Raw genomic sequence first — 24,707 nt, forward strand, 5'->3', positions numbered from 1 at the left:
AACTAGAGCAGTCACTGAATACAGATACATTCAGTGGAGTGAAAAAATTTGTTTCTTTCTCACTTGACAACCTCCTCAGGAGAAACAAAGATAAAAAAAGACTTTACAGAAAGTCAAGAATTATACAAATTCATGGAGAAGAACACCAAATGCAATGCATATTACAACATTCAGTCCTTTCTGCAAATCTTCCCTGAACATATTACTGAATAATCTTGAGTTTTCACTCTCCTCAAATCTAGAAAAACACAAACAAGATCATAAACAAAATCGTCCTAACTCTTCCTTCCTAAAAAAGAAACTTTTTATGACAAGGGTGGTGAGACATTGGACCAGGTTGCCCAGGGAAGTGAATGCCTCTTTGTTGGGAGTGTCCAATGTCAGTCTGAGCAACCTGATCTAGTGAAAGATCTCTGCCCACAGCAGAGGCTTGGACTTGAGGGTCTTTAAAGGTCCCTCCAACCCAAACCACTGTCATCCTATGATTCTATGAATACAGACATTCAGAAACCTCTAAGAATGTATGAGCAGAGAAATATTCTTCTCTCAACCCAACGCAAGCTCAAGTCAAGTGCATTTTCCTCAGTCTTAGGATAGACTTCTCATTCATATTCCCTCCAGGGGTTTGTGTTTGCTTGTTTTAAAGAGCGCTAGCTGGAACTGGATTCCCATTCCAGGTGCTCCTGTTTCACACAAATGATGCCTTTACAAAGAAGCTTAGCTTTTACTGAACTCTGGTAACCATTTAAAACCTTGACACTGAAACCGCATCTTCATGACAGCACTCACCTGCAGTCAGGTGGGATCAGCAGTGGTGTAAGAGACCAACTTAAATATTCACATGCTCTCTATCAAAGCTTTCACACACAGCCATCATATTTTTGCCCTGTAACAGTGCGTGGTAGTGTACTTTCACTAGAATGTAATTTCCCCATGAATTTGCAAGCTATAATTACCAACTTTCCGCAGCTCAAAGGAAGTATCAAAGCAATGTCCAGCTGCCAGGAGGAGTACTGCATAATTAATTCCTGCTGGTAACGTTGGCTCTGACTCAAATGCCTTCTTGAACCTAGAAAAACAAACATTCAAGCTTACTTTGTAAATAATACAATCTAGTTGGGGCATCATTACAGTTTTAGGTAATTTAAGAGCTTATCTTCTGTTTACACAGCAAGAATCCATAGAAGCAAAAATATTTTAGTGTTTTCCACACATTCTTTGTGGTTATTTTTAGGAGTCTGGTATTTATACATCCTCCTCCCATTTCCTTTCCCCCCACACAACAAGCACAGATCCTAATCATCATCCCAGTAACATTATCCCAGTAAAGTTACAGTATCTTACAATATTCCTTTAAGATCAAATAAAACTGAATGGTACTATCAGTCTGTAAAATAACTGTTTCAGAGTTATTAATATGCTCATTAATTTAGTCTTTAATATATGAAATTTCATTGACTTGAAACCTTAGATTTTATTGTGGATCTGCTGCAATGGCACACACAAAAGCAAGTGATACAAGAACATACCTCACATTTAGCTATGATTTCAACTTCTCCAAATTTTATTCTTTACTGAGTGTCTTATTGACACTGTCCTTATGAGTTCACATAAAAAAAGACTATACCAGATTTCATTGTCCTCAAAAGGAACTGAGCAATCAAGAGAAATGGCAGAGGCATTCACCTAGGCTCAATGTTGTCTTAAAAGAACTGGAGATGCTTCACACCAACACAGCACACACTGTCCTCATGCTAGCAACGCAAGTAGCTGTGACAACAGCAACAGGGCATCTACAGTGGTTTAAACTTATTCCTCAAAATAAGAACACCTTTGGTTGCAGGTATATATACACACATTCACACCTCCATAGGGAGAAGGCAAAGACTACTATCATATGTGAGTTGAGGAGCACAAGAGATTTAGTCAACACAACTTACTACCATAAAAGCAATGGAGTTTAAAATAACTTTCTAAAGGATAAAAGAAATACAGACAAACAAATGGAATACACTTAAAAATTAAAAAGGTTGTGAGAGTAGTATATAAGGAAGGAAAGAAAAACAATCTGCACAAAACTTAAGTATTTGACTTCTAGACCATGCTTTGACATGCAAGCAAAGCTAAGGCATTTTTATCCCACCAGGTCAAAAGTACGGCTGGTCTTTAATTTGTTTGTCAGTTTTTCTGCTCTAATGATTAATGAGTTTGCATCCTTTAACACAAGCTCTCCTCTCCAAAACTGTAAGACAGGCTTCTCTTCAATCTCCTACATATATATACTTTTTATACTTCAGCTGCCCACCTCCAAAGAACTTCATCATTAAACAAGTGCCTACTGCTCTAAAGAAAAGCAAGAGGATCAGAGAGTACTAGATATTTTTCTTTCATCATCTGCAATTTTCTCTTTCTCTGTGAGTTACAAAAAAGTGAGGAAGAAAGTACATACAAAATGTTTTTTGGCTCATTTAAAAAAACTGTAACCAATACATAAACACAAAAAACATCCAACCTAAAAACAAAAAAACAGAACAAACCAATCAACCAAACAAAAACTAAGCAAAGGAGAAAAAAAACAAACCAAAAAACCCATAAACATCTGCCAAGTAAACAGGACAACACCCTCATTGATTCCAAGTATATACATCTAAGGGAAACCCTTTAGCTGGCATTATCTGTTTGGAGACACAGCGATGTTGGGAACTGAACCACCTTTTCTGCCCTCGAGATCTTCCATGCTTAAATTCTCATGCAATACAAAAAGGAGAGAGGAAAGATTGACAGAAGAAGAAGAAAAAGCCATGGAAATTAGTATTTTTGTTCCAATATAAGAAAGACTGTAATTTTGGAAAAATGTTGCAGTTGTTGACATTTGAGAAAATGTTGCAGTGCAGACACTGAATTTGGGGGGTAGCAGTGAAAAGATATGAATAAAGCCTTGGTAGCTTTGGTAAGTCTGATTCACACTGTTGGTGTGAAACAAGAAAGTGACAGTTAATAATTACTCTTTCATTTATTCTTTCATATTTATATGAAAGATATCTTTTATTCTACTTTCTAATTGTCAGAAAAGCACATTGTTGGTTTGTTTTTTGAAATTGGAATAGACCAAATTACCTTGGCATCACCAGTTGTTGCAAAACCAATGCTTTGGTTCTGCTGCCAAATTCTGTTTATCTCATGCAATTCACGATACTTCCCTTACATCCCTATTTTTCTAAGACTGAGATAATAACCTTTATCTCAACATAACATAGCACTGCCATTGCTCCTGCACACACCTTGTCCTGTTGTGGCCTGATGGAGCATTAGAGTAGACCTGTTCCTTTCTAAGAGCTTTTCACTGAGTTATGAGTCAACCTTCCAGCATGTCAGGCCTGCTGTGTGACTAACGCTAGAAACTCAAATCAATATCCAGTATAAAATATAAACCAAAAGCAATTGGACCATCCAGTACAGCTTCCAGCCAAACTCCAGCTTGACTCAACAGAGATCTCCTTGTTCTGTGGCAGGAGGTGCACAGAGCACAATACAATATTCTGTATTGGGTCTCAGTTGCCAGAGTCCTTTCCTAGACTGGAATGCCTGCAATCACTTCCTGTCATCAGATCTATGATTATCATGATTGCCAAGATGCATTTATTCAAAGTGTGTTTAAATGGCTACATGAAATCACCACTGTTATACATATAATCATTCTTAGTTCAATTATGTTTGATATATCAAAGTTTATGTGTTCATAAGGCACTATGAACAAGGAGAAAGCAAGATGTACAATAGCAAGAGTAATTTGTATTTAATTTGGTCTGTAATAATGCCTAAAATTTGTGTGCAAAACTACACTTTTCTTTATATCTTTATATTTATGACATTAGCAAAATACAGTGTTTACAAAAGACCCCAGAAGTTTTTCACGGGCTTTGTGCTTTACAGGAAATGAAACTTTTTAAAATCCAAAATTATGCTAGGACGAATGAAAATAATATGTTGCATTCCTGTTATTTCAACATCTTTTAAAAGTCCAGTAAGAATTGCCAAGCTGTAAAGACTGACCAGAAGCTTTAAACTGCATTTGTATTCTGAGGCCATAACTGGTAAACAATTTTATCTTATCTTTTATGAGAGACAGCTCTAAGCTGAAGTTTACTGAAAACAAGTGATAAATGACAAAGAAAGAAGAAAGCTTTCCATTTTAAGCATTTACTTCAACAAGCAGCTGATGAGCACAAGACCAGAGCTAAGACGTGAGCTGCAGGACACAAAAATGCAGATTGTCTGTATCCTCATCTGAATGCAGAGAAGCTCATCCTGACAGAAGTCTAGGATGACATCCCATGCCTTCATTTTCTAACCTCTTCCATGTAACAGTGATTTAGTGCATTTCAAAAGCATTAAAAAAACCAAGATTCTTGTATCTGAAATGAGGATAAGAATTCATCTATTATTGACTAGTAATTGTGTGCTTTTTTGACTACTGATGCTACTGTAGTCCACCGCAATGTGCCTGTACTATACAATGATGATAAAACTTTTACCACTATACAGTGATAAAACTTTTGTCAGCAAGTTTGGAACAGCCATACTGGTTGTGAGTTAAACCTCTAAGCCTTGCTAGCTAAAATCTATCAGATTCCAGACATGCCAATCAATTAATGACTGATTATTCTCTGGCCCAGATTCCTAATAACAACACAGTAAACAGGAGACTTCATATTTGGGAAGAATTATGAGTTTAGTTTACACCAAAACTTCAGGTCTCTGAGGCACTTGAAGAACTTTGCAGAATGAGATGTGTGAACAACATAAATCTCTCATTCTCAACATATAAGTAATTTATTTGATTCATTCAATTAGGCAATTTAGAAGATTCATTCTATCCCCTAAGGATGCCAAATATTTGGAAAGTAAAACCATCCAAATATATTCTTGTTCGAGGAATATTTTCTCAAAGCTAACAAAAGGACATAGACCAGGAAAATAGTACTCACCAGAAAGTTGCTTTGTCCCTGCTTTCTATATCTATGAACCCAGATTCCAAAAACATGTCCTTGTAAATTCGACCAACCAGGCAGTACATATCTGAAGCTACTTGGTCTTCCTGCTCTACAAGGGGAATCATAATTTCTAGAGCTTTCTGTCTGTCTCCAGGAAGATTTCTCCTGTTGAAAATAATAATTTTGATTAAAAAACCAACAAAGTTAACAAGAAATAATTTTTCATTACTGTTTTTAATAGACATATGACTTCATCCATGTAAAAAGACAGATAGACACAATGTACTATGTTATATGTACACACTTACCCCTTCTTCCTTTTTTTTTTCTTTTCTTTATGTCATGGGAAACCTTTATAAATGCCCTTAAACATAACTTCTCTCCCTCATGAAGCATCATCTATAGCAAAGCACTGAAAACAGCATCAAGAACCTCCAGGGAAATTCTTAGAAGGGTCATGTGTTACTTCCTTATAAAATAGAAAAATACGAACCTTGATTTTCATGTCTAGTATTTCTTTCAATGTAATACATGCTCTAAAGGAAAAAAATATTCAGTCTTGGGCTTGTGATTTTACTTTTTGTATACATTTTGGCTGTGAAACAAAACATCCAAAAAACACAAACCAGATTGAACTCCCATGATAGCGAAGGTTTAGGAGTAAAGCCAAAAAGGCAATATTAAAAGAAGTACTTCAGACAAATAAACCACGTAATTGCAAGCATTAGACACTTCCTGGTGAGTCATAGCTTTGGTACATACATCATTCAGTATCGAAAGTTTAGAATTTTAACATGTTTGTGTACTGAACAATCAAGTGACTCCATTTTCAACATTTCCACATCTTGTATTGACTATCACTAATCCAGATTAATGAATTTAATGAGAACAAAACCAGTAGGGCAAATAATGTTTTGCAACATGGATTATTTACACTTAGCTGGTCTTCAGAGACAGAGGTCCCTACTTTTATTTCTGTTTACTTTTCCATCATCAATGCCCTCACATTTCTTGATTTAGGTCAGACTAATCCTGACTAATTGAGCTGCTCCATCCTTCCGTGCTAGTGACCTGGATTAGAAGCAAGAGACACATTTTTTTTTCATAGCAAAAATGCAGAAGTGCAAAGTATTCCAGACCTGCCTCAGCTCACAAAATATCCTCTACAGTCCCAGTAAGGAGAAAGTTACAATTAGCCAAAGTAATTCCTTCTTGGCACACCAATGCATTAATGTTTTCACGGCTGTCATGGCTTCTAGTTTAATGGTCAGTCTGGAAAGGAGAGGAATAGGAAAATCTCATCTGGACTCCTTTGGAGGTACTGTGTAGATCTTCTGTCAGATACTCTCGGAGGCAGTATCTTGAGTCACAGAACCAGTGAAGTATAAGGATATGCCTGAAAAGATTTTGCTGCAGTTTTCCAGGTTGTTAGTGCCTCAGTGAACTACTGCTGTTTTCAAAGACAACTTTGTTTCAGAAAACTGAGGTCTAAACAACACCTTACATGTCCAAGGAACATCTAGTGACCCTTGTGAAGGCTCTGTAGAAGCGGCAGGTACATGCTGGACTATTTAATCTGCAAAACTTGACATATTTATGTCAAAGTGGAAACAAAAAAGGCACAATATTTATACCTTCATTTACCAGGTATAAAGGCAAAAGTAAGGATCTGAACACTTTATTCAGACAAAAAATGCCAGACAGCTGGTTTTTATTTTTTTTAATGTTCTTTTTTTTTTCTTTCAAAACCAGGTTTATTTTTTCAAGTAATTCTTTGTGACACGTTTTGACATCACTTTCACATGATGCGCAGTTTTAAGCCTCCTCAGTGAACCTGAACTACAAAATTCAAATCTGTGAGAAGCAGAACCATCTATCGACATTTGCTCTACTTGACAATTTCAATACCTGCTGACACCTGGTCCACTCTTCTAAAAGTCAACAGCAAAATGTTCACTGTGATAACAGCAATGGAGTAGAGAACATCTGTAATTTCCTCTGAAAAAACACCCCTCTTAGTCACTTGCCTAAATGTCAGTATCCTAGAAAGAAAATCTAGGCTTGGCTTTTATTTAATCCATAGAAGCAGTGTATGTCGCTCCATGTATCACATTTTGTCCAAGTTATCAGATGATGTGAAAATTATTTTGTCATCATAATACAATAAAATCTTCCTATGGATATTTGATGAAAGGTCTGCTTCTGTCTCCTGACATTACCAGAACTCAGACTTGAATGAGATGATGTCTTTGCCAGCAAAAACGACGCAGCACTGTCACTCACACAGCAATGTTAGAAGTGTATTTTACAGAAAGAAAATACTGTTAGGTATTTGTTTTCTCAAATTTAGGTACTGAAACAAAAAAATAATGCAAACCTATGGAAAGACAAATCAAACATGCTGAAGGAAAAGGAAAGAAATCTAACAGTACGAGATTAAAAGAAGCTTAGAATCTCCAGAGCTGCTTCAGTTAAAATCATAGAACTGCATATAAAGATTCCAGTAGGGAACTTCCCACAGGATTACCCACCCTTACAAAGTTCGAAGTTTTGATTTACTATTCCATAGCAGAAGGAAGGGTAGATTCTTACCTGTTTAGTGCAAATGCATAATGCAACCTCACATGGTGGTGGGAAGCCAAGTCAAAAGTGGGCAGTTTTTCTAAAGTTTTCACCAATTTCACAATGGAATCGTAATCCTTCCAAAAGAAAGGAATAATAAAGTTTTAAGGGGCTGTACTGAGGTATGCCTCTATAAACTCCTCTTCAACCTAAGCAGCTATTATTTCATACTAAGAAGTATTTTCAGTCCATTTTAAGTTTTATGGATTTCAGTTTCTTCAGTATCAAACTGTAAATGGCCTAGCACTAATCAGAGATGGGAATATACAAATTATTTAGCAGGGAAGCCCAATTTGGTCTCCTGTGCTGCTACAACATGGTCCTGTGGAAATTTTCATACATCTGTTTCGTTATTAAAGTTAGGAACTGAATACATCTCAGTGCTCACATTGTGCAGATATTACAAAGCTAACTGCATTTGAAGTAAGGCATCTCAATCTCTGAAGTAGGCATAAGCCAAAAAAACAAGACTTTTTAATACCACAGTTTTTAAAGTAGTTTACTCACTGACATATTTAAAAACCAAATAAAAATAAAAAATCAAACTCAAACAACTTCCTAATGTTTAAGGAGTGACAGTTGAAATTATGGATAACAAAGCAGGCAATTACCAGCATCATTCCAAAACCTGAAATATGAACTATTTATGTTTCCATAAGAAATGTCACCAGCTTCGGTGAAAAAGAATACATTTGCCTACCAATTGCAGAATGCCACCATAGCATTTAGCTACATGCTGTTCATCACACACCAGTGTTGAGATGGAGAAGAGTTATTACACGTCATGTACTTTTTAGGTGCTGTTATAAAACCCTTTTCTGCTATGGAAAGGCAAACAGTGAAACTACAGAACAGAATAAAAACATCAAGAAGACATCATAAAATATTTTTACTAGTGTGCTTTATCCACACATTTTATTAAAAAACCTGCACCAAACGCACCAAAAATTTCTGTGAGAATGTAATTTAATTTACTATTGTTAGTAGCAAACTCCTACCTGGATGTCTCTGTAGGACAGCAGCAAGTTTATGACAATGTCAGCAGACAAGACTTCAACGTTATCAACTCGCTGTCGAATCCTTGCGAGCTCTGCTGCGAGCTCTTTGCCCGTGTAAAGCGTCCGGGCCTTTCTGATGTCGTTCAGAATGGATTCCCGGAAATACTGGCTGCAGAGAAACAACTTCACATCAGCACAGCTCTCCCACAGTGTACGTGCAGAACATGTATTGATGGAACAGTGTCAATGCACAGATTTGGTCAAGCTAATCCATTAAATATCAGTTTTTCTGAGCAGAAGGCAAAAGAGGCTGACATTTATCTTGCCAGCTGGAATATTTGCATTTTACATGGGTGTACAAGAAGACAACTCACCTGGAACTGGCCTGTGCCACCTTCAAGAGCTGAATAAATCGATCCACCAGAGGTAAGCATATAGGCCCAAGCAGAGACTCAAAACCAGGTGGCATCAGCTCTGTGAGTCCCTTCACAAAACTGCTATCACAGCAGTACACCTTGTTATGTGGAGTTATCATGTAAGGAACAAATATGTAGTTCCCAGTGCACATCTGCAGAGAAACAAGGGGCAATATTTAGGGCAGTTATGGCTTTGCAAGCCAAAGTATGAAACCATTGCATGTAGTACCTGTTAAAGTCAAAGGGAGACCTGCTGTTTACTTCAGCAAGACTAAGTTTTGACGCATAAATTCCCTTTTCACATCAAATATTATATACACCTGAAATGTATTCTTTCAGATTTCCAATCTGCTTCCTGTAAAATCAGTCTTTCCAGAAGTATCAAGTTGACCTTAAAATGGTAATTGGCTCAATAGTGAAATAATTCTCAGGCCACACCCTGAAGAGGCAGATGGAATCAAAAGAAGCTGAGGTACTTGCTTTTCAAGGCGACATGATCAGAAGAAAGCAGTACAGTTTGGCTCACAGATACTGGAAACAGTAACACAATCTAGTTGCCTCACAACAGGACAACCATACAGAAAATTAATCCTCAGATGAATTGCAAAATTACTCAAATAGTTTTGCATTCAAAATCAAAATAAATTCCCTACTAATATTTCCCATAGAAAATATAAATATTTTTAATGGGACTTAAAGTCATACATAGTTCAGAATAATCACTTGCAGAGCACCTCAGCATTGCTAAACTGCGTTGATTTTTACATACCAATGTATGACAGATACTTTGCAAAAAAAAAAAAAAAAAAAAAAATTAAAATTAAGTGTCTTCCAGGGAAGAGGGAGGCAAGATGTCTGCTGACTGTGGTATGTGTGTGAGTACAGATTTATGTGCAGAGAAAGTTGCTGAATATTTTAAAGAGTCTTAACTATGAGACAGAATACCAACAAAATCAGGAGTTCCTCCATTCATCTCTCAAAGCTCAGACTCCATTACTGAAGTGCCCAGCAGCCCAACAACAAAAGCCTTAAGGAAGCATTTCTTGAGACCCATCATTTTTAGTATGCCTAAATTACTTCCAAGGTTAATTAGTTTCTGTTCAGCTGCTTTGACTCTCTCAGAAGTCAATACTGCAATGCAGACACTTCAGAAATTCCCTGCCTAGCTGAGCTCCATGCATTGAGAGGGCAGTGACTGAATAGTTTTTGAATGCACAATACCAGCTGTGTGCTTAAAACATGCATTTTAACACGCATTATTAGATTTTTAAAACATGGAAGGATTGAGGTAGTCAAGTCTGCAAAATGTATGTGTATAGACATGACAGTAAACACACATTAGAGAGACTGCCTATGAAAAGTACAGGAATTATTTTTTAATTACACCCATCATACTATGAAATTTTAATACCTCAATATCAAGGCAATCCCACTGCACTTCTGAGGGGTATCTCTGTAAAATCTAAAAATAATTGGTGCATGTATTTACATGAGATCAATTGAATTCAACTAACACAGAAGTTGTTTGGAGATTATTGTATACAGTGCCTTGCACAAGGGTTAATTTAGTCTTCTTTCTGCAAGCATTGCAAACTACTGCTGCTGAAGAGTTAGGGAATATTTATCTCTGTGTGACTGCAGCAATTCCAAAGGGAACTCGAGAACTGCGGAGTATATGACAAATTTTTTAACAAGTAACTAAGGAGTGGGATGCCAGAACCCAAACTGGTTGTCTGTGTAACAGAGAAGTGAATGGATACTTCTATTCAAGAATATCCTAGCATGTAAGGCAATCACATGCTTTCAACAGCGAATGGATGAACTTTTTACCCTGCTAAAATCTAATGAGCCCCACAGTCAAAGGCAGAGGGAAAATTATGAATTTACTGGAACTGGTTTCAGCAATTTTAAGAGATGGGTACATTGCCACTGGCATAACAGCCACTATTACACATAGGCAGACTGTTATCCAGCTTTCCTTTTCTAGGCAAAGGAGAAAAAGGTTGAGAAGTCAGAGTCAAGAAAAAGGGTGAAGTAGCTACAGATATCCGGATACGAGCATTTTACTTCCTAATGTTTATTCAGTGCATTAAAAATAAATTCAAAACTGTTTGCAGGAAGACCTTCTCAGACCTCTGGCACACTGTTTCCAATGCTGAGGTCTTCAATAAAAATGAGCTTCGAGAAAGGATGTTGTCATCTTTTGAAATTCACAGAACCCAAGGTTTACCCTTGTAAAATGGTCATGCCACCTGCAGAGACAGTACCAGAGCCTTAATCTTTAATTCTACCAGGAGGAAAACTGCTCTTCCTGCAGATGATAAGTGCCTGAATCCATTACTGAGCATGAGCTCTGAGAAACTCAACCTGAGAACACCTTCTGTAGGAAGTACATATCTATTTCAGTGAAACAAGAGAGCCAGCAAAAGTTAGTTTATATGCATTCCTCCTGTTAGCTGAGGGGGAAAAAGAGGAAAGCTGGTTATAATTTAGAGCCTGGCATGGAAGACATGCAGACCCAAGAGTCATTGGGGGTAGTGGACAGGAAAGAACTTAACAGTAAAAGATGGGAAAACACTGTGGGAAGAAAAAGGAAAAAACTGAATTCATTTACAGTTGTTCAGAGGGCCCCCAGGGATCTCAGGGAATTGTCTCAAGCTAGACTCTCACCCTGATATTCAGTAGCAAGTAGTGTGAAAACACAGTGGCCTTTCCCTCAGCCAGGGCATCACTTTGCTTCTTAACTTAACCTAGATAAGTATCTTTTGTGGGAGCTCTGTATCTATGAAACCTCTCAAATTTGGCTGGAATTCATCAGACAGTCAAACAGGCAGATACTGAAAAAAAAGTGGAGGATGAAAAACCAGTACAAGCAGTTAAGTTTCATTTCCTTAGGAAGTGCACTTAAAAAAAATTAGAAAGAGCACACATGCAATAAAGCTAAGAAACACAAGAAATACTGACCTCGATTTCACTTCCCTAGCTAAAGAGTACAGTAGGTAGATATTTAACAGCTAAAACTAACAAAGGCAGACATGCAGTAGCTCTAGCATCAAAAGAAAAAAAAAAGAGTCAAAAGTTTATATATTATTTACTAAAGGTGGTGGTTGAAGAAAGATAACAGTGACGGCAAGACTGCTTTTGTATAACAAAGTCTATAGTCCCCTTCTCTGGAGAAACATGTTGTGCCGTCACCACAAATTCTCACTGCAAAGAGCCCGACTCCAGCTGCCTTTGGGCTATGATTAGGGTGGGAGCCCAAGAGAACCAAGTTGTGGGGGAAGCAGTTGTGGAGCTATTCTAAATGTCAGACCACTTTCAACCATTTTCCCCAAAGCAGAGTGTGTGACTTGCTTCTTTCCTCTTTCATCCGGCGATGCAACCTGTCTCAGCAACTTATACTTCTTTCTCATCTTTTTTGTCAGAATGTAAACTATGCTAGTTTAAGTCAGAAAGGATCAGGTGGTCTTTCTGACACACACTTCCCATCTGCTCACACTTCTTTACATTTTCACTTAGTGCATATTACTAGACTTGGAAACTTAAATATATTTAGCTTATTCTATTAAATTTGCCCTGTAATGCTCCATCCCAACACTGATCCCACAAAATCTAGTTCTTTTTATAACCCTAATTGACTTCCCTCTATACTCTAAGTCTGCTAAGCACACAAGACAAAATTGTTTTACTTTGATCCATTCTTGTGATTCGCCATATCATGTATAATGAAAGTAACACGAGAAGCCTTTCAATAAACCAAGGATATTTTTGAAGGCGTGGCATCTTAAATACAATTGTAATATTCTGTTATGTCAACACCCTTTAAAAAATATGGTTTGAATACAGGGGCTTCAAAAATGGGTGGGAATAGACGCCCTCAATCAAGAACAGGTGCTGCAAGTTTCGTTTTGCAACCCTCTTCATAAAACCCTCATTATTTAAGGTTCAAAAGCTCAAATTACTCTAATGAAAATTATAAAGGGATTGCAGGGCACCTGAGTTGTATGTTGAAAGGCATTACCCAGGGCTGGGACAAGCCTGAAGTGTGCATACAGTGAGTTAGATGATAGTTACTCTGGTTCAGACTAATGCACAAGGACTCAGGACATCAGACAGGTAATCCTGGCCTAAGATTTCTGATCAGCTGAGCTCCTTTTATCTGGGAGATATGAACATACATATCAAAGCCTTGGGCTAGCACATTCAGTACCTGGCAGCACCAGGTCATTTTTTGACAGACTATCCATGCCAACCCATTTCATCAAGTCAGTCAGACTAATCAGAAGGTAGAAGTGCTGGCTGGAGACAGCTACACACATAAATGCTTACAACTAAGTGACAGATACTGTAATTAATTTTTGCAAATGTTTTAATTGCTCTGTATTTTTCTAACGTCCCTTTCGCATTTACTGAGGACAAATTTAACAATTCTAAAGCATGAGTAATTTCAGTTAGAGATGTAAGATCGTTTTTAATAGCTCTATAATTACAGAATTTAAGACAAGGCTTCTAGCTAGACCTAGTGGTCACTGGATCATTAAGCAACTCTTTCTTGTTCAATACCCTTCCTCAGCTTCTGAAAGAAATTAATATAGTGCCTATTTGTATTCAAGAGATAATAAAAATCAATAGCACATACTTACATTTTATTGATCACAATAAGAATATAAACCAGCCCTTCTTTCAATATTCCCCTCTTCTACAGAACTACTTGTGAAAAGGGCAGCTTTTTGGACTTGAATGGGGAGACCATGTCTTCTTAGAAAGAACATCATGAAATAAGATAAACACTATTCTCTCTCTAAAAAATAAATCTGATGTAATATAATTTTATTTTTTTTCCTGAAAGTTGCACAGATTAAAAATACATGGTACTAGACAAAGGAATATTTGAGTTCTGGCCAATTACTTCTTCTACCTTTTTCTTCACAAAGAGGGGGAAAACTGAAAAATTGTAGAGAGTCAGTGATGCACAGTTCTTTCAATACCCAAAGGTTCTTTACTAACACTGCTCTGTTGGGATGATTTAGCAGTCAAATACCCACAAACAGAGAAAACTTCCTTCAAGGACAAGAAGTGTCAAAGAAAACAAAGATTCCCAAAACCAAAACCATGACACTTTAGCCATGAATGGGAGAATCTAGCAGAATCCCACCCACTTGCCAAAGCTTCAGGTCAGCATACAATGTAACTTTTCTTTAATAAAAGAAAAAAAAACAGCTGAAGTAATAAAAATTGCCAGTATCTCTCACAGTAGGAACTGTTCTTCCTGCTGACAATCTTCTAATTAAAAGAACTTTTTTTCTATTTTCTCCCACTCATCCTTTTGAAAAATATCTGCTTTTATTTCAATTTTTCTGGTGAAATTTTTAAGGTAGCTCTCTGACTGCACATGTTATTATGTGTAGCAGATGGCAAAATCATAAACCAAGTTATTAAATCTATTCCCTCCATCCCCCAAATACACAGTAAATCAACATGTGCTGATGTTTTAATGAATACAGGTTCAGTTTGGGTTTACTTTAAATCCCACTCACATGAATGATAGCCTTACTACTGACTTGAAAAGGAACTTAAGTTAGCCTCATGCCACAAATGAACTGAAGCACAGAGACTGGATCTACACTATCAAATACCTCTCCTTTTTTTTTTGAGAATATATTCTTTCTTTATATACCCAGCAATATCATTCTATTGCAGGCACGCTACATCCTAAATGCTTGTTAAAAATCATCTTACAGCCTATATGGTCCTTTCATCATATTTACACAGGAAAAAAGTTACCAACTTTTTCCTAGGAAAGTATGTGTCAAATATATTAGTCAAGAATTCACAAAATTAAAAATAAGCAAGATTAAGTGTTGCATCATAAATAATAAATACTACAGTTATCATTTCCAGCAAAATATTTACTGAAGGCTACATAGTATTTTTACATACTTGGATATCAAAAATAAAACTGGCCACAAATCTCCTGTTGGCTGGATGAAGATATTAAAAATATTTACCCCTATTTCCATGGTGAATGAAATCAACAGTTAAACATACCCAATGCTACAGTCTTTTAACAGCAGCTATACAAAGATTCTGAGCTTGCAGATGCCTCTGGAATGCCTCATCCAGAGTCACAGAATGGGTCAGGTTGGAAAAACACCACAGTGGTCATCTGGTCCAACCTCCCCACTCAAGCAGGGTCATCCTAGAGCACATGGCACAGCATTGTGTCCAGACAGTTCTGGAATATCTCCAGTCAGGGAGAATCCACAATTTCTCTGGCCAGTTTGTTCCAGTGCTTGGTCGCTTGCACAGTTAAGAAGTTCTTCCTCATATTCAGGTGGAATTTCCTGTGCACCAGTGTCTGCCCTCTTGTTCTAGTCCTTGGCTCCATTGAAAAGAGTCTGGTTCCATCTTCTCGACACCCTCCCTTCAGATACTTATAGACATGGATGAGGTCCCCTCTCAGCTGTCTCTTCTGGAGGCTGAACAAGCCCAGGTGCCTCAATCTTTCCTCCTAAGAGATGCTCCTGTCCTTTCAACATCTTTGTTGCCCTGTGCTGGACTTGCTCCAGGAGCTTCATGTCTCTCTTGCACTGGGGATCTCAGAACCAGAAGAGTTCTCCCACTTACATTAAAGGAGCGCTACACCAAACTGTCTCTCGAGCTACACCTTAAACAAGAGGCAATTAGGAAAGACTCTGGAAAACCAGTAAAAACTACAATCACAGAGCCATAGAATGGTTTGGGTTGGAAGGGACCTTAAAGGTAATCCAGTTCCAACATCTGTGTTGTGGCCAGGGACACCTTCCACTAGACCAGGCTGCTCAGAGCCCCATCCAATCTGGCTTTGAACAGTCCCAGAGATGGGGTATCCATAGCTCCTCTGGGCAACCTGTTCCAGGGCCTTACCACCTTCACAGTACATAATTTCTTCCTAATACTTAATCTAAACCTTCCCTCTTTGAGCCTGAAGCTGTTGCCCTTTGTTCTATCACTACAATCTGATCCCTTCAAGTGTTAGAAAAGCAAAGCACTGCTAAGGGTGCCCGGCCATATAACACTACCCCTGTTGCTCAATCACTAATGCCTGCAAGTCAGCTGCCCAAGAAAACAATTCCCATTTACTCCAAGGGCCCTTCTGGTCAGACCAGGAGCAGTACTGCAGCCTCACACCCCAGGCAGCCTCCAAAGCTATCCACTGCTCCAGCCTGGTGCAAGCAAGCAGCCTGAACTGAAAGGTGTGCACTGTGTCAAGGTGTAACTTACTGCAGTGAGTTGCAATCCACATGTAGAATACATGCATATTAAACACTCAGATTCAGCAAGAAGTCAAACTTTTTAAAAAATTGATTAGACCTGCAACTTTCCTCCAAAGGTGGTAGAATTCAAATCACCATGGAAAATTACGATGAAATGAAAACTGGTTAGCTAAGACTAGCAATGTACAGTCATGAACCATAACCTTTATAGCAACCTATGACTGAAACTCTTTACTAGTAATGTCTAGAATGCCTCTGCTGCTTGATTGACCTCAAAAATCAGATAACAGCAAAAACTAAACTAAAGCTTTCAACCAGCAAAGTAACAGGATACCTCCTGTTAAGGTACCACTCTCTGTAAAAATGTATGGTTTTGGTATTACTGGAACATTTGGAAAAGGTCCAACTAAATAGCTATAAAACCACATATAACAGGAAATAAGCCAATGTTATCTTGTACTGCTCTGCCCAGACAGGCTCCAGGCAGCTTATCCTTGCTATGCAACATTGTATTGACTATTATTAGGAAGCATAAAAATCCAGCAGAAGAACAAAACAGTTGGCAATAGATTTTTTTTTTTTTTTTTATCCCACTTATTTTTAAGGAAACAAGGTTTGGGAAAAACAAACACAAGGCATTTCAATTAGGCAGATATATATAGATACAGACACACTTGTTTTGCAACCTTTTTAATCCCCTGGTGCCAAGGATACCATGGTCCTGATATGGCTGATGTTTGCATGCTATTAAAAAACATGTTCTAGAACAGCAAGACTGAACTCCTTGTTTATCCATATGTGAATTTCATTTTTTTTTTTTTAATATCAGTAACCTCACATGACTATTTTGGTAAGGGTGGGCATCAGAGACATGGCTTCTCTAGAACAGAACCTCTGTCATACCCATTTATCCAAGAATCTTATAATTTATGAAGAAACACAATTTTTATAAAGCAGGCATTATATTCAGTAGTTAGGTGTGCAGAAACATTTTGGAAAGTCTACTTCCAGGTAATTTGGCTGAAAAAATGAGGAAAAGGGAGACAAAGGAGCTGCTAAAACCATTTCACTGACTTCCCTGTTCTAATACCAGGGAAAATACTTCCTCTCAGAAAAGATGTTATGTGGGTGTGCTTGAAAACATCTGAGACTTTCAAGGAACACATTCTTTTTCTGGCATACACTGAAGCATTTCTAAAAGTGATAAATGACAGTGTCACAGTCGCCTATCCAAATTTAAATGAAAAACAGAACAATCCTTTCTGAAATAGATGAAGACCAAGTTATCATACCTCTCCTTGAACTTTGGGGACTGTCACTTAAAAACAGGACAAGATGACATCTCCCCTATATTCTATTGCACCAGTCATCTCCTGCTGGTTTCCTGCTAAGAGAGCTCTTCCCCCTACCCTCCCAGGAACATTACATTAGTCACACATCATTTTCCCTAGGTCCTAGGCCACCAGAACAAAAACACAGAATGTAATACATTCATTTACAAGAAAGGCCTTACTGTTCTCTTTTCATTTTATGTAAAAGGCCTAACTGATCATTTCTTCCACTTTCATTAGAGAAAGGCGAGAGATTTCTAGTCTAGCACATCTTTCACAGCCTTCTGTGAGTGTCTGAAAAGCACTTTTTGGATAAGAGCTATACAGAAACTCTATAGGGAAGCCTCTTTGCTTTTTTGATTTTTTTAACAAAAAAAAAATCTGTAATTTAAAATGCAGCATTAGACCAAAGCTTTCACTGGTTTTGAAGCCATCTTTAGAAACACCATGCAGAGAAAAGAAAAGACTGCATCTTTTTCAGAGAGTCACATTTTAGAGTGGCAAAAGTAATAAATTAATCCACTGTTAAATAAAGAAGTAAAATCAGGAATGCTGCAGTTTTCATGGCATAGAGAAAAATAAAACCTGGCCAGTTTCTGAAATTAAGTACTTCATATCCCCCTCTAGAAAAATGTATTCAAAATGCATTCAAATTCCATAATTGTACAGCATGCACATAGCACCTCAGGGTATCAGCACAGCACTGGGTAGCCTCTCTGAAATTATATCTTAGCAAATGTGGCTACCCGTAAGTCATGAAGCAAAACCAAGAACAACTCGACATGCCAGATATATATTCTGACATGACTGGCCCTGCTGCTCCAGAAAAAACACATTGGAAAAGCAGTGTTCTCCCAGCCACAAGTCTGCCTCCATTGAACTTGGGAGTGAAAAAGGGAAGGGAGATTTGGGAGGTCAACCTCAGAAACCAAAGGGACATCAAGGTGCAGAGACCTACTGTTTAATAATGACTGGCACTCAGACCACTGGGACCTGTACTACATTTTGACTAACAGCTCCAGGACACAACTTCTAGAAATAAATACTCTCTTTATAAATGCACTTTTTACATATATATATATATATATATATATATATATATATATATATATACACACACATATATACATATGTACACATACATATATATACACATGTATATATATATACATACATATATATACACATACATATACACACATTTACATACATACATATATATGCACATACATATATTTACACACATATGCATGCATATATATATACACACTTTTTTTTTCAGAGCTGTAGCCATGGGTTTCTAAAACAAGCAACAGTTTCCAAATAACTCTACTTTCTAATAGAGTATTTTTAAAAACATTAAAGAATACTGAATAGAAAAAGGCAACAAAAAAAAAGGATAAAATGACAAATGCAAATGGATGTGAGATAACATGACAGACAAGTAAAGGCAGCAGAGAAAATACCACTGATAGATACAGGCAAGGTAAGAAGTGAGCCTGGTACCTAGCAACCAAGTGATTTACTCAGATTTGCTGCTAGAATTTCCAGAATTCTACATCGAACTCTGTAAAATATAGTAGGAGAGTGCTAAATGATTTGAGTGGAGAACAGAATATAAACAACAATAAATGAAACAGAAGTTTGGAATGTTTATGATTCAACTGAAATCCATACATCATACTTACATTATTCTTCTGGAAAATAATTTCCTGAAATAAAAAAAAAAGAAAATGTTGATGGCACTACGAAAGATATTTGATCAGTATGACCTTCTAATACTACTGTTTGCACACATGACAAAAGGTTGGTTGACAGATGTTTTCTTATGCTTGTCAAATCAACATAAATGAGGTACTGTCTCAGAAGAGACAAAATTACTATGGAATCAAGTAGATACATACAACTTATGTATACATAAGAGCACACCTACTGTCTGCATGTTAATATACATACATACACCTATATACACGTCCCTCCATTTATAGATTTTTTCTAGAGGGATGACGTCCAGAAGTTGTCTATTAATAAACATCTATTCGTATTCGAAAAGTCAAATATAGTAAGTAACATTTTGCTACCAGGAGAAGCAATCAAAAAGAATAGTAAAAGCAGCATTCATATGAGGTTTTAAAATATTCCAAAACTGCTTGAAATTCACTTGGCTCTAATAATCAGATGCAAAGAACATATCTTCACATTTTCAATGTGAATTTCCAGAGAATTAGAAGCACACCCAGATGGAAAGAGCTGATTCCTGCACACTAATCCAGGTGGTACAGCTCAAGTATAAACCACTTCTGAACAATGATCATCTTGCTTCCAGCATGACTTGTCAGCAAGCTCTGATCCTAGGAATTGATAACCATAACAGATTTATCAGACAGTTTTTCCTGTGCCACTGGGACTGGTGAGCAGCTTCACCAGCACAACAGCATTAAAAACAAGCACAGTGTCAAACCAAGGTCCCTCCTACTTTCTGTGTTGTTTAAGTCAGGCTTTGATAAAACTCTTCTTCTCCCTGTAGAGAGGGCATGTTTCACATAGGACTGTTTCTAGCTTTCCAAGTGTAGGTCATAAAGGTCTGGTCAAATTCCCCAGCATGGACAGGGACATCTTCAACTAGATCAGGCTGATCAAAGTCCTGCCCAGCCTGGCCTGAGTGTTCATGCAGAAGAACATTTCACCAGCAAAAGTTTACTGCTTTGTGCCCTGATTAAATCATGTGCTGCAGTTCTGTATTTCTTCCATTTTCAGTTTTTTAATTCCCCCTTTCATACAGGATTAAAACTGCACATGCACTCCTGCATTGCGTCTACTCTTTACCTGCTGGCTGTAACAAACACAGGAACTAACACTGCCTCAGAAGATGTCCCAGTATGCCCACAGCTACTATTTTTAGGCAGTTACTAAATAGTATGGAAAGGGTCTCACTCTGACTAATTCCCTACAGGCTACCAAGAGCAGAAATACAAGCCCAGTTCAAAACTAAGGGAAACCAAAGGGAATCTTTCAATCAGCAGAGTACTGGTGGCAACTGTGACATCCAAGTCCCCCTGCACAGAACTGGGCTTCCACTGAAGCCAGCAGGAACCCAGCACGTGACCCATTTACAAAGCCCAGTTCCTAAACTAGTAAAAAGTTCTTCCAAGTGCCCAAGAAAGCCTGATGCCTCATCCCAAGTGATTTCTCAGAGGGAGTTGGGTATTTGGCTCTTTGCCCGGGACAATGAAATTCTGCTCTGCTTATACTGTACATCATTGTACTTACACAACTGGATTAAATTCCCAGATACATCTTTTATCATTAGCATTACTTTTAGGGCTTTTACCTGTATACTCTTTGTGTTGCAAGAAGAAAGGAAATAATTGGATTGCAAGCAGTCCAGTTAGCTGAGAGAATTTAGAGGGGAGAGCAGGGGGAACAAACTGAGTTACTAAGCATTTCCTCCAAAATATAGGGCCAGTCTGAAAAAAATAGGACAGAATCAAAACCAAATAGCCTGCACTTGCCAGAAGCAGTGGAAGCAAACCCTTCCTGAGTGGTGCTGGTGCCCAGACTGCAGTCTGACTCACCAAGCTGCTCATTCTAAATTCTTCTTCTCAGCAAAGCTTGGAAGGGAAGTGCAAGAGCATAAAACACCTTCTGAGTAAAGCCAATGCATCTGAGAGAGGGGAAGTAATTGAAAAGACTGCCATCCAAGCTGTCTGTCCTTTCCCATCATGGAAGTTGCTAAACTTTTAGGATAGTTGCAGTAGGAAGCAAGTACCAACTTCTTGGCTGACAAAATCCACAGCCCCATAGATTATCTTAAAACACCCTCTTGCCTTAAACCAAAGTACTATAACTATGCACTGAGGCATGAGTTTTGTTTTTACTGACTCTATTACACTGCCGCTAATCCCCAGCACAGCAGTCCTGCAGGTACCTGATGCAAACAGCTGTAACTCAGCAAGATTTAGCAGGGGGTATCAGGAGGCCCCATAAGGTTTAGCAGAAAACTGCTAATTTAGACAGAATCTAAAACCTAAGGATTATTTTACTGCCTACACACTACCACTCTCACAGGATTGTTATTACTGTAACAGTTTACCACAAACACCCTTGAATGAGAAAGTCTTGCATTTAGTTTTTCATCTCAAATTTGGCAAACTTCTGTTTCCATAAACAGCCATTTAACAGCTAGGTATTTAACTGACTACAATCAGACAATCTAAATCTTTCTCTTTAGAAAACTAAACTGAGTTTTACAGCATTGCATTGTAGATATCTTTGCCAGGCCTCAGAACATTTTTTTGCTATTCTGTTCTGAACCACAAGTGGCATTTGTATTTCTTACAAAAATAACTTATTTCAAGGATTAGACTAGCTGTAACTTGCCCTCCAAACCCCTTTTTCCACCCAGAGCTACCTTCAGTGACTGCAGAGACTCTGCATTTGTGTCACAGTAGAGGATAATGTTGTTAGCCATGCTGAAGCTCTCCCTGACTCCCAGATGGTAGAACAGGGAAGGTTGACGGAAGGCATCACTCATCTCTACCACAGCAATATCTGCAGAAATAAATAAAAAAAAAAATAATGTCAATGCCACACTTTTCTGACAGTCAAATACATCTAGGTCATGTTTCTTCACACAATTTATTTTGGTAAGAAGGCCTGGCTTTAAGTAGGAAATAAGAGATCTAGAGGGATTTCCCTATTTTAGCTATTAGGCTTGAATTTTGAACATAGTCAGCAGGATGTGGTTTAGGTTTTTTTTCTATTTCACTATTACTCCTCTATTTTTTCTTTAAATGAAACTTAAAATGGTAAAAATGGATAAACCACTAATCAAGAAAAGGAAAAAATTTTAATTGCAGTCTTGAAGAATAAAACCTGCTTGGTAAATCTATACATGGTGAATCTATACATATTTTTGGTAGATCTATATATATCATATTTTTAGCAAAAAAATAAAAGAAAAAAATTACATTAGATGTATTTTTCCCTTTGCGCAAGTTGCAATAAAATTTGATGTAATCTATAACGTACTGTATAGACTCTGTACTAGAACTTGGAAGAAAAAAAACTGAAAGGACACATTCCAATATCAATTACCATTCAGATCTATTTTGATTCATATAGAAAGATGATAGAATGAGAAAAAGACAAGGTACAGATGCAGAGAAGCAAAGAGGGAGTGAATGTATAAAGCCAAAGAAACCCCATACAAGTAAAAACTTTACTGCAGAGAATTCTGTTCATAAAAAATTTTACCTGTGTGAATAATGCATGCAAGCACATACATGAATGCTTACAGAACCAGGAATGTAGTCCACAATTTCTCTTAAATCATGTTTGTTTCTCTTGACAAGATTTGCACCAATGCCAAAGTATAACAAGAGGCAATTAACTATTTCTGCTGACTCTTTGTAAGATTCCTGTTATACTAGGAAGCCTATTTCCACAGCAAAAGTCTTGTGGAAACAAGAGAGCAAAGCAAGAAAACTGACTCATCTCCACCTCTTCTACAAACACCTTTCTGTCTTTTCACCCAATAAATTTTTTTCTTAGGTTTCAGAAAAAAAAAAAAAACAGAAAACCAAACCCAAACCAGAGAAATAATCTTCTGTTAAATAGTAGGACAAGAAAAGCAGGCTGATTTCCAGTATCTCTCTATGCTTTCCCATTCCTTTGGAAGCTTTCATGACTGAAAAGACAGATAGCAAGACAAGCTCTGTAGGGAAAAAGCCTATACCCTCAAGTTTCTCTATGCTAATTAATCTAATCAGAGATTCTACCTCTAATCACAACTTCTCACCTCACCTATTTACTTAGATCATCAAAACTGAAATGAAGATATTCAATAAAAGATAAGCCTTGTGGTCACACTCTGAACTGGGGAAGCTGTGTCTCTCCAACTTGTTGAAAAGGAATACCTTTGAGACATCTACTCTTCAGTAATGTGTTTCTGTAACTGGCCTACAGGCTTATAAATTATTAAAAGCCTGAAGGAAGGATAGATACACACAGGGGAAAGAGCAAACATTTGCCTATACAAGCCTCAGCTCTTCAAGAAACATAATTAAAAGAAAGGAGACTAATATGGTATAAAAAAGATATTTTTTCACACTTAAAAATCTAATATTAAATTATGTTTTCTAAAAGATTCATAACTTATGTTCTAAGCATCTCCCTCTGTCCAATTCCACATAAATATTTGCAGTATGGATGCCATCAAATTTTATTGAAGCAAAAAAAGGCAGTGCACTACTAAGACAACACATATACTCACTTTCATTAATTTTAGGAAACTGAAGCATCACAAAAGCCAAATAAGAATGACAATACCACTGCTATATTTTGGGTGAGATTACAGTCTGTTTATTTTCTTCTGAAACTTGCCGTAATACAAGTTATATTTTTAACTGCTCTTACTCACACAGAAGTCTAATCTTGAGCAACTCCAAATCTATGGTACATATCTGCTAGTGCCAAGCAGGAGGAAAACTTGCACAATGTGCCATGACTTAATTCTGCAATCTTGCAAGATAATGTGCTCTCACTAGAGTTGCAAAACTAAGATTAAAAGAGAAATATTACTTTAGAAGGAGCCTGATCAGAGCTAAATTACAAAAAACACTTGAGAAAACCTATGTTAAAATGGCAAGTTCATAAGATCATGGAGAAGGAAGGAAAAACTGAAAAAAAATTATGTGTGCATATATATATTACTGTCAAACTGGCCAAATACATTGAAAAGACTCTGACAAAGGACCACACTGTAGGAAACATTCTTGGGTCCTGTACCATCCCTGCCATAGAAATAAAATGAAATGAAATGAAATGAAATGAAATGAAATGAAATGAAATGAAATGAAATAAAATAAAAATTATAATAAAATAAAAATTATAATAAAATACCCAAACCATACAAAAACCTTGAGTTACTTACATAGATGAAGGAAGTAGAAGATGAAGGAGTAAAGGATGAAGAAGATGAAGGAGTAAAGAAACATTTGTATGACTGACACTGAGATACTGGCATAAACTCTTCTGTGATACTTGTATTTTTTATGTAACTAAAGAAGAAAAGATATGTCAAGACTTC

At 37.3% G+C, this 24,707-nt stretch overlaps 1 protein-coding gene across 1 annotated transcript in view; it reads right to left on the reverse strand.

Annotated features, from left to right (window-relative positions):
• Positions 1-24,707, reverse strand: part of MAP3K5 (mitogen-activated protein kinase kinase kinase 5) — a 98,563-nt gene that overhangs the window by 47,451 nt on the left and 26,405 nt on the right. Inside the window, exons 2-8 of the mRNA XM_030945078.1 lie at positions 22,029-22,168; positions 19,306-19,329; positions 8,989-9,182; positions 8,615-8,783; positions 7,587-7,693; positions 4,989-5,159; positions 957-1,069 (exon numbers count right to left, since the gene is read on the reverse strand). Coding sequence (XP_030800938.1) covers positions 957-1,069; positions 4,989-5,159; positions 7,587-7,693; positions 8,615-8,783; positions 8,989-9,182; positions 19,306-19,329; positions 22,029-22,168 — 918 coding nt within the window. The remainder of the gene's footprint in view (positions 1-956; positions 1,070-4,988; positions 5,160-7,586; positions 7,694-8,614; positions 8,784-8,988; positions 9,183-19,305; positions 19,330-22,028; positions 22,169-24,707) is intronic.

The sequence above is a fragment of the Camarhynchus parvulus genome, chromosome 3, assembly GCF_901933205.1.
Source record: "Camarhynchus parvulus chromosome 3, STF_HiC, whole genome shotgun sequence".
NCBI classification, from domain to species: Eukaryota; Metazoa; Chordata; class Aves; order Passeriformes; family Thraupidae; genus Camarhynchus; species Camarhynchus parvulus.